Source organism: Mauremys mutica, chromosome 21 (genome assembly GCF_020497125.1).
Source record: "Mauremys mutica isolate MM-2020 ecotype Southern chromosome 21, ASM2049712v1, whole genome shotgun sequence".
In the NCBI taxonomy this organism is placed as follows: Eukaryota; Metazoa; Chordata; order Testudines; family Geoemydidae; genus Mauremys; species Mauremys mutica.
In genome coordinates, this window is record NC_059092.1 from 10,901,515 (window position 1) to 10,917,262 (window position 15,748).

Sequence of the window (15,748 nt, forward strand, 5' to 3'; positions counted from 1 at the left end):
TCAGCAAGGATTTCCTTTTAAAGAACTCAGGGACCCTGATCCATCCCAACCCCTTGTCCTTGAACCTGAGAGCATGGTTCCTAAAGGCTCTCAAGCATGGAGCTTAACCTGTTAGAAGAACTGACAGGACCTTATGCAATCTAGCAGGAGATGTACTATTTGCAAAACTTACCTTCAAAAGTGGAAATGCTTTCATTCCTGGTTTTCTCTTCACTCCTGTCAAACAATAAGCTCTGCTCTCCATGATACTGGACTACCTGTTGGACTTAGACACTGGTCTGTGTGTGAGCTCAGTCAAGGTACATTTGGCTGCTATCACTGCCTTCCACTTGCTGAGTGCGTCTTGGTTTTTGCCCACCCTACTATGACTAGATTCCTTAAGGGATTATACAACTTTCGTCCTGTACAGAACCCAACCCCCCCCCCCCCAGTGGAATCTTAATTTGGTTCTCAATGCCCTGAGGAAACCGCCCTTTGAACCAATGGCTGTCTGCCCGGTCCTCCACCTCTCCCTCAAGACTTCATTCTTTAAAGCCATCACTTAAGTTAGATGAATGGGAGAATGAGGGGCTCTCCTACCAGACCCAGCTTTTACTGTCTTCCACAGAGATAAGGTTACACAACCTCCCCATCCTCTTTTCCTCTCTAAGGTCTCTTTGGAATACTATATTAAGCAGGAAATCAGTCTACTGGTGTTCTATCCAAAGTCTCATGGCTCCAGAGATGAAACCAGCTTACATACACTAGATGTAAGGAGGGCTCTTGGCTTCTTCCTTGACAGGACTAAGACCTTCAAGACCTCTCCCAGCCTATTTGTATCTTTTAAAGAGAGGATGAAGGGACAGCCCTTTTCCATGCAGAGACTGTCAAAGTGGGCCTTGGGTTGCATATTAATATGCTATGAGACTGCCAGGGTACTATCCCTTCACAGAGTGACAGCACACTCCCCTAGGGCTCACATCTATAGCCCTCTTGAAAGATGTACGCATTGCAGAAATCTGCAGAACTGCAACTTGGTCCTCCATCCATACATTCACCAAGCATTATACTATCTTACCTGCTTCCAGAGTTGGCATGATGTTTGGCGACAAAGTCCTCTGAACTGTCTTAGACCTGCCTCCTTAGCACCCATGTCCATTTTAAGTTACTGTTTGGGAGTCTCCTACAATGGAGTACCCAGAGGGACATACACTCAAAGAAGTTACTCACTGGTACAGTATCTTGAGTTCTTCTAGATGTTTTGTCCCTATGGGTGCTCCCATGTTGTCCTTCCCCTCTGCTGCGGAGTCTCTGGCTTTGCAGTCAAGAAGGTACTGGGTGGTGGTGAGTCACACCCCTCTATATGCCCTCATAGGGGATCATTAGGAGCTGCACTGAGCAGGCATGGACCCCTGAACACTGCTTTACAATCTCTAGTCAAGAGTGCACAGGCACATCCATGTCCTACAGTGGAGATAAAACATCTTGAACTCAAGTTACTATACAGGTAAGTAACCTCTCATTTTTCATATACAGGCTGAAAGAGAATGCAACGTGGTACTTTTTAAGGCTCTTAATTGAAAGCCTGCTTAGCTGCAGTTCCCAGCTCTATTGGAGGGCATAAAATGTTCTTCCTTTATTAGGTTTACCTCAGTAAAAACCAAACAGACTGTCCCTCATATTTCCTGTCCTCCAGACTTGTCTCTGTAACCCGCCCTTGAAAAGATATTTTAATGGAGGGGAAACACACTTTCCAGCTGGCCTGTAGAGGACATTGGTCCTTATCTGTAATTTGCTTAATCAGCAGCTTCCTATGGATAATGGGCTAGAAACAGGGAAGGACAGGAGACAGAGTGGAGGTGCCATCTTCGGGGAGCTGGTGTCCTGGCTAGTTGATCTATCAGGCTTACAGTGGACAAGGGTTTCTACTTTTCAAATACAAGTTTATTTCTATTTTGGGGGCAAAGGGTCCTCTACATCTTGAAGATGTAAACTTTTTCAGAGACCGTGTACTTTTTCTATTACTTGAAATATAACAAGTTTCCTCTCTGTGGGTATTTTGGAAACAGCAATCGAGTAACTGGAATCTACGAGCTGAGTTTATGCAAAATGGCAGACACAGGAAGCCCAGGTAAGCAGGAACAGCATGTGCATTCAAATGTAGGGGTGTGCGAGTTTGTGAGTCGGTTATGGCAGATGGAGAGACTGCAAATAACAGATGTGTGGACAAGAGGGAATAAATTGCCATATTGAGGAGAAGTAGTGCCTATGTGGTGCAGAGCTTTGGAGCGAGCATTGCTGTTTTGTGGAAACCTTAAACTGCCTCTTACCTCTGATTTAGATGTGTATTCAGGGCATTGTCAATCCCTGCATCCCTGAATTCAAACATTTTAAACTCCCTTACATTTTCTCTCATAGAAGTGTCGGAAGAAATTGGGCAATGTAGCTGATGAGGCACTGAGCCTTATCCTACAACAAGTTCAGTTTATAGATATCAATTGAGTTTTTAGTCTTTGCAGTTCAGGTGACTGTGGAGCTGCTTATCTCTGGAGTGGTCTAGTCATCCTGCCTGCAGGACTGTGTTTATCCATATCCCTGTATGCTGGGAATACCTATATCCCTCCAGGCACAGTATGTTGTTCAGACATTTGGAGGACTATTCAGTTGGTTTCTTTGAGAAACGGAGTGTATTTTTTAACATTTAATGCTAGAAATTCCCAGTATAATCCTAACCAAAAGGGAGCCGAGGAAAGGTGTAAGTGAGAGAACACCTGTGATGAATGGATATGGTGTAATAATGGCCCAACTGCACTAGTCCCTCTGTGAATTGGGGCCAAATCTAAAGACAGCACAGGTGGCATAGTTGCATGAGGACAGCTCCAATTAACAAGAGGTTGTGTGTCAGGGTCCAGGAAGGAGGGGCACCATAGATAGCTCCTTCAAATTAGTGAAGTTGGGACTTGGGGGAGCAGTATCGGGGTGAGGGAGAATTCTCAATGATTTTTCCTCCCACCCTTTCCTAAGGACTGAATTTCAGAGCTTGCAAATACCTGATACAATAATTCACACCCATTTATCTTGAAGCTCCCATAATATCACCAGGCCTTGGAGAAAAATGCATTTAAATGTTTCTGTTGAATTGGACTGAACAGGGTTCAGGGAGTTATGGAGGTAAGGGAAAGATATTTCTGGGCTAGGGCAGAGGGTGGAACTAAAATAATTCTTCTCTCCCCCTGGGTCTGGTGTGTGAGTGATGAAGGCATTGCTACTGATGTAATCCTGGTTATTTTATCTACACTGAGTTGAGTTGGGGGTGTGTGGGTTCCCTGCCAGTTGCTATACATTAAGTCTGTATTGTATCTTTTCCCAATCTGCTGTTTTTAACCTGCGCCGCTATTCTGTACTTGACTTCTCAGGAATGCAGAGGAGGAGAAGGAAAGTCCTGGATACGTCTGTGGCATATGTCCGTGGGGAAGAGAACCTGGCAGGTTGGAGGCCCCGTGGTGACAGCCTCATTCTAGAGCACCAGTGGGAACTGGAGAAGCTGGAGCTGCTGCATGAGGTACACAAAGGGGGAAGGGGGGAAAGGGAAGAGCAAGACAGAACTACATCTTCCAGCAGCCTTTTATGCTGATTGTAACCTCCAAATTGGGAGGGCCTTGCAAGGGAATTTTTGTTTTAGCATTTTCAGCAAGGCTAGGCCTTGGGTAGGTTCCCCACCAGATGGGTACAGAGAGGCTGTTCATGCCAGTGAAAACAGCCTTCAGTTCTCAGTGCATTCAGCAAAAGCAATAATTAACTTTTTAGTGTGTTACCAGTTATTTCTGCTTCCAGGCCTCATGACTCTCTCTGGTAGATGTCCTATTGAGAGAGAAAGGGATTCCCATGCTCTTGAGGGTGAAGAATGTCCTAGAATTGATGCTTAATTCTGTTGATTCTCAGGTGGAAAAGACTCGTCACTTCCTGCTACTGCGTGAGAAACTTGGCGACAGCATCCCCAAATCCTTGAGTGACTCGCTGTCCCCCAGTCTGAGCAGTGGGACCCTCAGCACCTCCACCAGCATCTCCTCCCAAATTTCCACTACCACTTTTGAGAGTGCTGTCACGCCCAGTGAAAGCAGCGGCTATGACTCTGCAGACATTGAGAGCCTGGTGGATAGGGAGAAAGAGCTGGCAACCAAGGTACAGGCTGCCCAGAGAACAGAACAGGTCCATTGTTGTGGCACTGAAGATGCAGTAAAGATGTTAGAAAGAGTTAAAATATCTAGGGCTTAATCTTTGAAGGAAACACAAGCCTTTCACCTGCACTACTTGGGCAATACAAAAAAATATCTGATGGACCTCTGTATCATTCCTAACTGGGGCAAAATGATCAGATGGGAAAGAGGGACAATGAGCTGACATGCTCTTTTTTTTTTTTTTTTTTAAGCTGGTACCTTTTTGGTTTTATTCATTAGCTGTATGAAATCCTTCTGCTAGATCTTCTCCAGTTCAGGGGATACTTGGTTTACAAGTGCACTTTAGGACCTAGAAACTAGTTCTGTTGTCTCATGTCCTTTTCTTTTACTTTTCCATACTCAGCCCCTCATATTCTATGGCGAATGTGCTGTGTTATATACAAAGTCTTGTTTAAATAAGCTGCATAATCAAAGTTCTCTTCTCTCAAACCAGCCAGTAGATGTCTCCCTTCAGTGAAATTTAAAGAGATTACTGGGGTTGCACTTTAATGCCATACCCAGCAGAGTGCTCCTGCATATGGAAGTGTTGGGTAGTGTAATCACAGGAATTGTATGACTGATATCTGTTTTTCTTGTTGGTGTCATCACACTCGGTCTTGGGCAGACTGTAGCTCACTAATTCTTGAGTGGGCCTTGGTAGATTGCCTGTTGTGTGCTCTATTGCTACCTAAAATGTAATTGGAAACACCTGTTGTCTTTTGCTTTTTCTCAGTGCCTGCAGCTTCTTACCCATACTTTCAACCGTGAATTTAACCAGGTGTACAACAGCATCAGTGATTGTAAGGTAAGGCGCTTGCTGTAGCTGCTGTGACAGTGCCTTTTCTGTCCACTATTTAATCTGCTGGAGTCTTAAAATACTGAATATTCTCCAAGTTGAAGTATGATTTGTAGGTACTGTGTATTGAAAGGCTGCCTGTTTGTGTAAAGTAAAGATTCTCATGCAATCATGGTGAAAACACAAGAGATAGTTGCACCTGAATATGATACAACTGATATTGGAGTCAAACCATTTTGTTTCACTTCAGTCTATTGGGGTGTTGAATGGCCCCCCAAGTTCCAAAGCATAGGGAAAGCAGTTAGAATGGTGCAGGTGAAGTCTCTTCTGGGTTTAATACTAGTGCTCCAGCTTGTATTATAGTTCACCTCATGGCATGGAGTGCTCATTATCATCATGTTCCTCAGTTTCCCAGCAACTAAGGATAAACTGAACAACTCATTTGAGAACTGACTTTAGATACAAATGACAATAAAGAAATGAATCTGATACAAAACCGACCACCCAATGTTGCGTTGATGGATTCTGTATGCAGATCATCAGGTGCCTAGCACACTGTCAGACATTACCCACAGAAGTGCTACATTATCTGCTTTTCAGACAAGGAGATTTCTACAAAGAGGGATTAGGTGCAAAAATATGGCTGTGGTGGTGGTTATCTAATAGAGTAATTAGTATTGGTAGAAATACTCCACTGACCACTCCTAATTATGAATACTGAGTGCAATGTTATCTTACCAAGGTGACAGACACCAACTACAAAAATCTTATCCTGCAGTGTTTTGTGTGTGTTCTTGTAGCTATCCGATATCTCTCCAATCGGACGTGACCCATCAGTGTCCAGTTTCAGCAGTGCCACCCTCACACCTTCATCCACCTGTCCCTCTCTGGCAGATTCAAGGTGCAATTCAGTGGATCAGAAGTAAGTAGAGATTGGGGGAGGGGGGCGGGATTCTAAACAAACTCTTCCACTCTGCTGCTTCTCTTGGTAGTGTCCTTTCCGATTTCTCATTCATTTTTCTTTCTGCTTCTTCCCTTCTGTCTGCATGTGCTTTCTCATTCTGTCTCCTGCTCTCTCTTCTGTGCATTTATTCTCTTCCCATTCTTTCCTCTTTCAAGCTTTTTTCTCACCATAAAGGGGCAGTCAGGTGAACACTGTTATGGACACCACTGCCTTTTTGGCATGTAAAACCCACTGTGGTTCTTGGGAGTCTGTCAAGAGAACAGATCATGATAGGCCAATTTGGCGAGTGACCTCTGTTGCTTTGTTTATGAAGGATGGTTTAGATAAAATTGGGGTTCACTTCTCACTGAAGGACAATTTGGTGCTTTCCTCATTCCTTAGTCCTCATTGAGAGCATTGCTGACCAAGAAGTGCCCTCCTAGTATCTACTCAGCTATAATCTGGGCACAGCCCCTCAGTGTTGTGGACTGTGCTTAGAGAGTGATGGAAGGGAGAAATGTTCCAAAGCAACCTACTGGTGAGCAGATCGCTTCTGTGTTCTGAGTTGAGGGCCTCAAGCTTGTGGTAAATGCTGTTTGAGAGTTGTACAAAAGGCTCCCAAGGGCCATGGCATGGCATATAATCACTCTGGAGCTGGTGGATCAGGCTCATGACAGAACAAAAGAGCATCTTATGCGAGAAGACAAACTTCAGAAATGCTTTCAGTTCTGCTGTCACAACCAGTTGCTTTGTAGTGATTACTTTTCTCCTGCTTCATTTTTGTTAAAAGGACTCCAGAAGCAAATTCCCGTGCCTCCAGCCCGTGCCCAGAGTTGGAACAATTCCAGCTGGTTACAACAGTGGAAACCTCCTTCCTGGCCAGAGCTGGAAAGAATGAATTCCTGAACCTTGTTCCAGATATTGAGGAAATCAGACCTGGGTAAGTCAATTGCTACAGTGTCAAATTTTCCTGCGCTCTCTAAAGCAGGGGCTTTCTTGGGTTTCCAGTTGTCTTGCCTCATCTGAGAAAGATGAACACAATAGCTACCAAGATTTGCCATCAGCACTAAAGCAGCAGCCTGCGAGAGACTCAGAGGCTAGTAGCAGGGTAGGGAAGAGTTCTGTTGATCTGTCTTCCATAGTGCTCAATCCTGCAAACACTTCATGCACAGAACTAGTTCTGCTACAGAATCTGACCTGTTTTATCCATGTTACTGCAGCATAGCTCTCTGTGCATCACTTGTCCCGTGTGCATAGCTAGGTGTCCTTTTGGAATGGGGAGATGGGGTTAAGCTTTCCTCTGAAGAAACTGACATTGGCTGGGATGGGAAACAGGACTATAGGCCCACTGGTCTGTTCCTATAGCCTTATTGCCATTTCACTCTGTTATTGGGCCATCCTAGCAGGGGCTGATTCACTTCATACTTTCTTGGATAAATATATTTCCCCTTTGTCTATTTCTTCAGCTCTGTGGTCTCAAAGAAGGGGTACCTCCACTTCAAGGAGCCACTCTCCAGCTCCTGGGCCAAGCACTTTGTGATAGTCCGCCGTCCATACGTCTTTATTTACAACAGTGACAAAGACCCTGTGGAGAGGGGGATCATAAACCTGTCCACAGCTCAGGTGGAGTACAGCGAGGATCAGCAGGCAATGGTGAAGGTCAGTATAAGTGCCTGAAAATGGCAGTCCTCTGTTTATTCACAGAACAGGAGCAGAATGCTGATGCTGCCCTGCCAATCTGACTGGTCTCTGATCTGGAGTAACCATCTCTAGGATTTAGTGGAATCGGTCTCAATGGTAGCTCAGCCATTGATGCTTCTGCTGAGGCTGCCAACAAGGCTCCCAGTTGGTGCAGTGGTGGTTTTTGTGATATGCATGCAAACCTACAGGGAGCTGGACTGAGACTATTGATCCACTATCAGTCACCACCAGTCTGGGCAGGATTCAGACTGAGAGGTTTAAGCCTGTGTCCCCCTTTACCAGTCCCCTGATTCCTCTAGTCCCTCACATATACATTATATAGCAGATTGACTACAGCAAATTGATTTACTGCAATAGCTTTATTTGCATTATTGTAGCGCCTTGGAGTCCACATAATGTACCAGAACCCCCTTGTGTTCTATACACACACAACAAAAAAAATAGTCCCTGCCCCAAAGATTTTACCTTAGGATCTGGGTCCACGAGTAGTGGAACATTTCTGTGAAATACGCTCTTGTTAATAGCTTTGGGGCTGAACAATATACTGGACACATCAAATGCATCCTGGAGGAAAGAGAACGTATGTCCGTTATCTGAATGTCTCCTAGTATGCTGCTGGGACAGGCACATTCCAGTAGCAATGAAGGGGTGTTAACCCCATGTGTAACTAGTCTTTGCATCTACAGGTGTGGTTACTTGAGAACTGTCTGTTTAAATATTTCAGACCCCCAATACCTTTGCTGTGTGCACAAAGCACCGTGGGGTCCTGCTCCAGGCCATCAATGACAAAGATATGAACGACTGGTTATACGCCTTCAACCCTCTTCTTGCTGGCACAATACGGTAAGAGCCAGCTGTGCCTGAGTGAGAGATGTGGTTAGTGGGATGTGGGCAGGCAGCTTGTCACATTGGTTAGCAGATTTTGCTCTGAGGGGATGGGGGAGCCGATTCCAGTGAGCACTCAGTCTACTGATGTGGAAAAAAAACCCAGCCCTAAAGCCTAGAAAGGGCAGTGGATGCTGTCTGTTCACCAGCTTCTTACTAGACAAATCACATTTAAATATATGCAGGATGCTGTGTGTAATGTAGATATGAAAAGCTTAAAATGGCCTTTGGCCTCCTGGACTTGCTCCCTTTTTACAAATATATTAGACTGTTCACTGCCTAGCTGCTGGTAGGCCTGGGCTGCTTCTCTGTTTGGCCAGATTGTAGGGTGATGCAGAAGAACTCTCCCTCCTCCTTCCCCTCCCAAGAGTCCCTGCATTCTAGCCCACACCAAAAGTGCCACCTTGTCAGCTGGGCTGCGGAGGTTCCTGGCTCTCCCTTGAAGGCACGGTAATACAGTACTGCTAGAAAAAATCAGTCTTCATTTTACTAAAAAGTTCATTGAAAACCCAACTGTGTTACTGGTATAGAGAGAGGAGCTCTTAAACTGCAGTTCCTACCTGATCCCATCTCCCTCACAAGGACACTGGGGCAGCAAGTACAGCTACCAAGTTATCACTCTTACATATTTTTAACTTTGGTAAAAAAATGCAAAATAAGCGTAGATGAAATAACATCAAGATGTGGCGGAAAAGAAGGTAAAGAATGACCAGGAGGGAGGAAGAATGAGGCTCAGGAGGTAATGCCAAGCTAGCTAATCCTTTTTTCCTTTGTTTTGTGCAGGTCAAAACTGGCCCGAAGACGCACGGGCCTGCTGAAGTACTGAGTCCATGTGATCTCATCTGTTCTAACTCACCTTCTGATAGATAGTGTTACCTCTCATTTCTCTGTGTGATTCTTGATGGTTTCTCTTGTATGTAATCCTGTGGCTTAACTTCCATTCCCTCCCCACCTCCTTTAGCACTTTTTCTAGCTATTCTAACCCTACCCCTTTTTCTTTTCATCTGTGCTGAGAATCCTATTAGTAGCATGTGGCCAAAACAAAAGGAAAAAACAAAAAAAGGATCCAGTGAATATTGCACGACTTCAAAAAGAAATGTTATTTATTTTTTTTGTCTTTTCCTTAGGACTATTGGTTTCCCATTCCAACTGACTCTTTGATGTCTGTACCACTGTCCTCAGTGTTATCTTTCTGAAATGCTTTAGGTTTTTCTTTATTTTATGACTTTGCGGTAACCACAATGCTGCCCTCAGGACAAGATTCTTAGGCTAGGGGAAAATGGTTCCTTCTAAGCGTCTAAACGTGGTGTTACTCAGCTAGAAGCTGCCGCTGCTCTTGAGGCTTCCTTAGTCTTGCCTGTCATTTAACCCCTTATGAGAGCTGACACATAAGATAAGTCAACCCATCCAGGTTGGACTTGAATCTCAGACCCCAGATATCCAGGAATTTGAGTTAATTCTGGAGATAGAGGAGTTGTTGGTATTCAGCAGGTCAGAGCAAGGTCTGCTGCTGTCTAGATTGATGGGAGGAGAACAGGAGCAGACCGAGTAATGTAGCAGCAGGCTGGAAGAAACTGCCCTGTGGGCTCTTGCCATAGGGGTCTAGATTGGCACTGTTCATTTATAAAATTCCCCAAAACTTTAGTGCTTCTCTGCCCCTCTTTTGAGCAGAGCAGGTGGCATTTGTGGTAACCATGTGCAGGCAATGTGGCCATATCCCTCCTGACTGGGAAAGGAGGTTGTCACTGAAGCATTGGGTGCAAATCCTGTAATTTGAAGGGCTCATCCTTTTCTTTGAGGTGATGCTAATGAGGGAAAGTGGGAAGTGGAAAAATCTCTGTGTGGTGGTTCTCTCGAGCATATGCAGGAATTAACCAGAAAGATGGGGAGATGCTTCCCTTTTTCTCTTCCTTTCTTTGGTCTTGAGAGTTACTGTAGCAGTGACTTTTCCCTTCCCTGTTTAATTAGCTTTAAAACAGAAACAGCATGGCCTGGAAAGCTGCTCTGAAAAATGCATCTGGCATATACTCTTGGAGTACCCCTGAAATGAGGGCCTCCCTGCTCCCACCTTGTGCATACCACCCTCTTTTCTCCAATTCAAAGACTTTCCTGTCATCAGATTGGATATTATCTTCTCTCCACTGTCTCCTTTAAAAACCTAGTGCTTGCAGCACTCTTCAGCCACTGCATGCTTCAGGATGGGAGGGAGCTTTGGCTTCTCTTTGGAAAAAAGATCACATCTCTGCTTGTATCACCACCACCTTCTCCTCCTTTTCTTCAGCTGCCTCCAGTCCTTACCCCTAAATTCTGTGGGCAGGAGGATAGTCCCTCCTGAAGAGAGACCAAGTAGACTCCTATTCCTGGTCACCAGTGTGTAACAAGTGCCTGTTGTAAGATTCCCCCTGGGCAGCAGCAGCTATTGCTAATTTGATATAAGGTCTCTTAGACAAACCTTGACCCCCTACCCCTTCAGGCCTTCCACCAAAGACACAGTAAGTTTCCTTTCTCTGGAAGGTGAATTTCCAGCTTAGGTTTCTTGGTGGCTGCAGGGGAGTTATTTTTAGCATCCATCAAAACCCCTTCATTATACTTCAGCTACTCAGGGGAGTGGAATGCCAGGGGAGTAGGGATGTACAGAGCTCTTATTAAGTTTATAGCCCTTGGGAGTGGCAAAGGGGGTTTATTTCACTATCCTAGGCACATGCAAGAAGAAAAGGTCCTCTGATCACTCCACCTCAGGAAGGTAGTTTTCATTAAGATCACTCCTTGTCATCTAATTATGCCGCCCACTGGCATTTCTGTGGCCAGAAGCATGAGGGATTCTCAATAGAGCAACTTTATTCCAGCTTCATGCACTGCTTTGCTTCTGCCGGCAAAGCGCAATGCATAGTGGGACCTCATAAAAGCTTAGTTAAAAGAAGGAGCAGGAAGATGAAGTCTGATGCTTGCTAGGACATCTATTTATACCTTACATGATGGTAATTAAGCTAAGCTGTGAGCTCACCCTTTCTCCTGCAGTCCCCTAACTCCTTCCAGAACATGAATCTGCACTGGAGGAGTGTCATAGGGACCCAAGAGCATCACACAGAAAGCATTTGTTTGTTTGTAGCATTTTGTTCTTTAATTGTGTGACCCTAACACAGTGATGATATTCTTTGTTATGTAACAGACACAATATGCACTTCCAGTGTGTGCACAAAGACTGCCAGTGCAGGAAGAAGCTCCCTGAGCTGGAGTTAAGGAGATTTCAAGACTGTTCTAAGAATGAACTAGAGGTTAATTTTAAGCACTAAGTCACTACTGCTGCTGCCACCATCGGTAACGAAGGTGGGACCTTTCTGAGAAGGGGAGGGATGGTGACGATTAGATGTGGTATTATGTTACGCACTGAGAACTTTTTTTAATTTTTTTAACTAGAACAAAACTAGTTTGCAAAGTCTTTGCTTTGGATAGGCCAGAAGCTGGAAAATTCGCTAAATTGTATTTATAAATATATTATGTATAAATGTGATTAAGGGACCCTCCTTAGGAAACAGGAGGTGGCATATGGGTATCTTATTACTACAGAACTGAAATGTTACAAATGTGTTGCATAAATTTCACTCTCCTATATTTGAGGACTGCGGGCAGCTTCCGGTGACCTGATCTGTATGTAGATCAAAGGTCACTGGAAGTGTAAAATTCTATTTTTAAGTTTCTACATTTCCTAAAGCCCCATAATCTGTAGAGAGTTCAGAGGGGGCAGTATCACCTTCCAGTCTGATGCAAGAGAGATGTTGAATCTCCTAGAGTCTCACACTGGTAATGGAGCTCTGCTCTGGAATGGCAGTGTTCCTTGGTCCTTAAATTAGGAAGTAGAAAAATACTAGATTTTTTTAAATTAATTGAAATTCATATTTTTGTACAGGCTTCCTGTTCTCGCCCGAAGAGTTTAAAATGGAAAAAATACATGGGGCAGGGAAAACTGTCACCCCTCCTGAAGTTTAAAAATCCAACTGAACTGTTTTGATGATTGACCTGCATGCAGGCTGCCCTGGAGTCAGCCAGCTCTTGGGACTTGCTGCTGGAAAGTGGGCACCATGCCATGGGCCAGCCAACCTTTTGAGCATGGGCACTGATCCTAAAGGATGTCCCTTGGAAAAAGTTAAGATTGCAGGCACACCTCTAGTTTGGGTTTTTAATTTAATCAAATAATGGAAGGGAAGAAATGACCCAAAGGCCAGTGAAAATGACACTAGTGTTTAAATTCCACAAGCCATTTTATTTTAAAAAGAATTGATACTGTATTTTAGAGATGCACTTTAATTTTTTTAAACAAAATCCTTTATCCTGGGATGCAGAAGGGAAGGGAGAGGATTTCCAAACCATTGGAAAGGTTTGTCATGCCCATGTCGAATATCTTTACTACTGCTCAGTGAGGTGTTTCAAAGCAAAGACTTTACTTTCTGCTGCTTGTTATCTAATTTACAGGGATATTTAATTTTTTATGTAATGTATTGTATATTTATACATCTGTAATTAATTGCACATTAGATAAGGAAGAGAGCATTATCCTGGGTATAGAACCCACTGGTACTCTGCAATTAATACTGCCTATGCATCACTCTGGTACTTACGCAGCATCAGTTTGTGTTAGTTGTATTGTTCTGGATTTTTTTCTCTTTTTTGTTAAAGATGCAGTTGTTAACCTGCTGCTTAAAGGAAGGATACTAATGCTGCTGCTCTTGGAAGGTTTGCAGAGTGTATTTAAATGGGACTCTAACTTGTGTGTGTTGCATCTCTCCATTGTGGCTAATTACCCTGTATGTGGTCTGAACTGTACTGTACGTAGCAGGAATGTATTCATTTTGTGCTTCCTTGTTAAACAGAAACATCAGCTGTTCGAGAACAGAAATGAGAGATTTTTGTTCAGAAGGCCATTTATGAGTTCTAAGTATTGGAGGCCTAAAAACAGTCTAACACTAAACAGATTACTTAACCTCGTGTCAATATTAATTTTAAATTTGCTTCAATCAATGAGAGAAGCTGTGCACTCAAGCTTGTGAGTCTGGCACTGGAGGGTTTATAGGACCTCTGTTTTTAATGTTGCCAAATTAATGGCCTGACCTGACATACTGAGCTATTCCTAGCTCCTGTTGAAACCAAGGGTTGGGAATTGGGCAAGTTATGGGATGCTCAGCACTTCTTAGGATGAGGTCTTAATTTTCACTCTGCTTGTTCAGAGCATATACTCCATGTGCAGTCTGTTAATGTTCTCGACTTTGGACGTTAGAAATGCTGTTGCACTGAAATACCTATTTTTTTTAACCAATGTTTCTTTCCATCTCCCTATTCAAGTCCTCCACACATGGTAGACACTATATAGCATAAGTAGCCTTCTTGAACAAATCTCTTTGCAAACTGATCTCATCCCAGCAAAGGAGTGCATCAGCAACACTGTACAATATTAATTTGATTTTCATTCTCATGTTTTATTTTGTAAATATATCTGATGTTTGGAGCTTGAGTATACAAAATGTAAATATAGTTCATGTATTTGTACTAATTCTGATCCATTTGCTGTATAGCCTTAGGTGTGCAATGCAGATATCTAACTGTGTATGGTAACCTTGCACCACTGAACTGTTAGTGAACGAGGTGAAACAATAAAGGTACAACCAGTGCATTAGCAGGCATTGTGTGCGCTGCTTTCTTTACTTATTTTTTACCATTAGTTTCTTAAACCATTAGTTAAACTCTGATCTGAACAAGCTCACTCAGGGAGTATAGACATTCCTCTCTGCCTGATTCTAGGTGTTTGTCAGAGACCCTTCTCCAGCTTTTCTATCACCATTCCCCTCAAACACAATTGACGCAGTTCTAATTATTCAGTCACTTTCAGTGTAAAAGTGGTGGTTGTCACAGGTGACTGGGAGCTCCTTAAATAGAGGCCACTGAAATTTGGCACTGAGGTACTAGCTGTATCAAACATGACGGTCGTGCATGGACTTCCCCATGGGTCAAACTCCCAAGGTCCTGTCCCAGTAGGTATAAAACCTTACAAAAATTCTGACTGTTCAAAACTGTGGTGAGGTCCTTAAAATATTACAGCTCCTTAAGTCATAGAATCATAGAATCTCAGGGTTGGAAGGGACCTCAGGAGGTCATCTAGTCCAACCCCCTGCTCAAAGCAGGACCAAACCCAACTAAATCATCCCAGCCAGGGCTTTGTCAAGCCTGACCTTAAAAACCTCTAAGGAAGGAGATTCCACCACCTCCCTAGGTAACCCATTCCAGTTCTTCACCACCCTACTAGTGAAAAAGTTTTTTCCTAATGTCCAACCTAAACCTCCCCCTCTGCAACTTGAGACCATTACTCCTTGTTCTGTCATCTTCTACCACTGAGAACAGTCTAGATCCATCCTCTTTGGAACCCCCTTTCAGGTAGTTGAAAGCAGCTATCAAATCCCCCCTCATTCTTCTCTTCTGCAGGCTAAACAATCTCAGTTCCCTCAGTCTCTCCTCATAAGTCATGTGCTTCAGCCCCCTAATCATTTTTGTTGCCCTCCGCTGGACACTCTCCAATTTATCCACATCCTTGTAGTGTGGGGCCCAAAACTGGACACAGTACTCCAAATGAGGCCTCAAGTAGAGTTGCCAGGCATCCGGGTTTTGAGTGGAATGCCCAGTTGAAAAGGGACCTTGGCAGCTCTGGTCAGCACCGCTGATCAGGCTGTTAAAAGTCCAGTCCATGGTGCAGAGGGGCTAAGATAGGCTTCTTGCCTGCCCTGGTTCTGCGCAGCTCCCTGGAAGCAGCTGGCATGTCTGCCCTCTAAGCACAGGGTAATCAGGGAAGCTCTGCATGCTGCCCCCATCCTCAGGGTTGGGTCCGTAGCTCCCATTGGGGGGGAACCTGCAGCCATGGGCACTGCGCAGAGCTGCCTGGCCACACCTCCACTTAAGGGCTGGATATGCTGATGGCTTCTGGGAGCAGCATGGAACCAGAGCAGGCAGGGAGCCTGCCTTAGCCCCACTGCACCACAGATTGGGAGCCATCTGAGGTAAGCGCTACCTGGCTGGAGCCCAGACCCAGAGCCCCCTATCCCAGGTTGGAACTCCCACCTGCACCTTAACTCACTCCCAGACCCTGAACCTTCTGCACCCTAATTCCATCCCAGACCTTGCACCCCAACCCCCTGCCCCAGGTTGGAACCCCCCTGCATCCAAACTCTCACCTAGAGCCCCCAG

The 15,748-nt window shown here is 44.4% G+C and overlaps 1 protein-coding gene and 1 long non-coding RNA gene across 7 annotated transcripts in view; one reads left to right on the forward strand and one right to left on the reverse strand.

Moving 5' to 3' along the window:
• KIF1B (kinesin family member 1B) overlaps positions 1-14,190 on the forward strand; it is a 141,684-nt gene extending 127,494 nt beyond the window's left edge. For all 6 annotated transcript variants that reach the window (XM_044996310.1, XM_044996303.1, XM_044996308.1 and 3 more), the window contains 9 exons: positions 2,049-2,110; positions 3,396-3,541; positions 3,922-4,161; positions 4,930-5,001; positions 5,793-5,914; positions 6,726-6,875; positions 7,402-7,594; positions 8,361-8,479; positions 9,305-14,190. In XM_044996310.1, the coding sequence (XP_044852245.1) occupies positions 2,049-2,110; positions 3,396-3,541; positions 3,922-4,161; positions 4,930-5,001; positions 5,793-5,914; positions 6,726-6,875; positions 7,402-7,594; positions 8,361-8,479; positions 9,305-9,347 (1,147 nt within the window). In that variant the 3' untranslated portion in view covers positions 9,348-14,190. The remainder of the gene's footprint in view (positions 1-2,048; positions 2,111-3,395; positions 3,542-3,921; positions 4,162-4,929; positions 5,002-5,792; positions 5,915-6,725; positions 6,876-7,401; positions 7,595-8,360; positions 8,480-9,304) is intronic.
• Positions 1-15,748, reverse strand: part of LOC123354349 — a 57,108-nt gene that overhangs the window by 20,822 nt on the left and 20,538 nt on the right. The gene's annotated exons all lie outside the window — the stretch shown is intronic.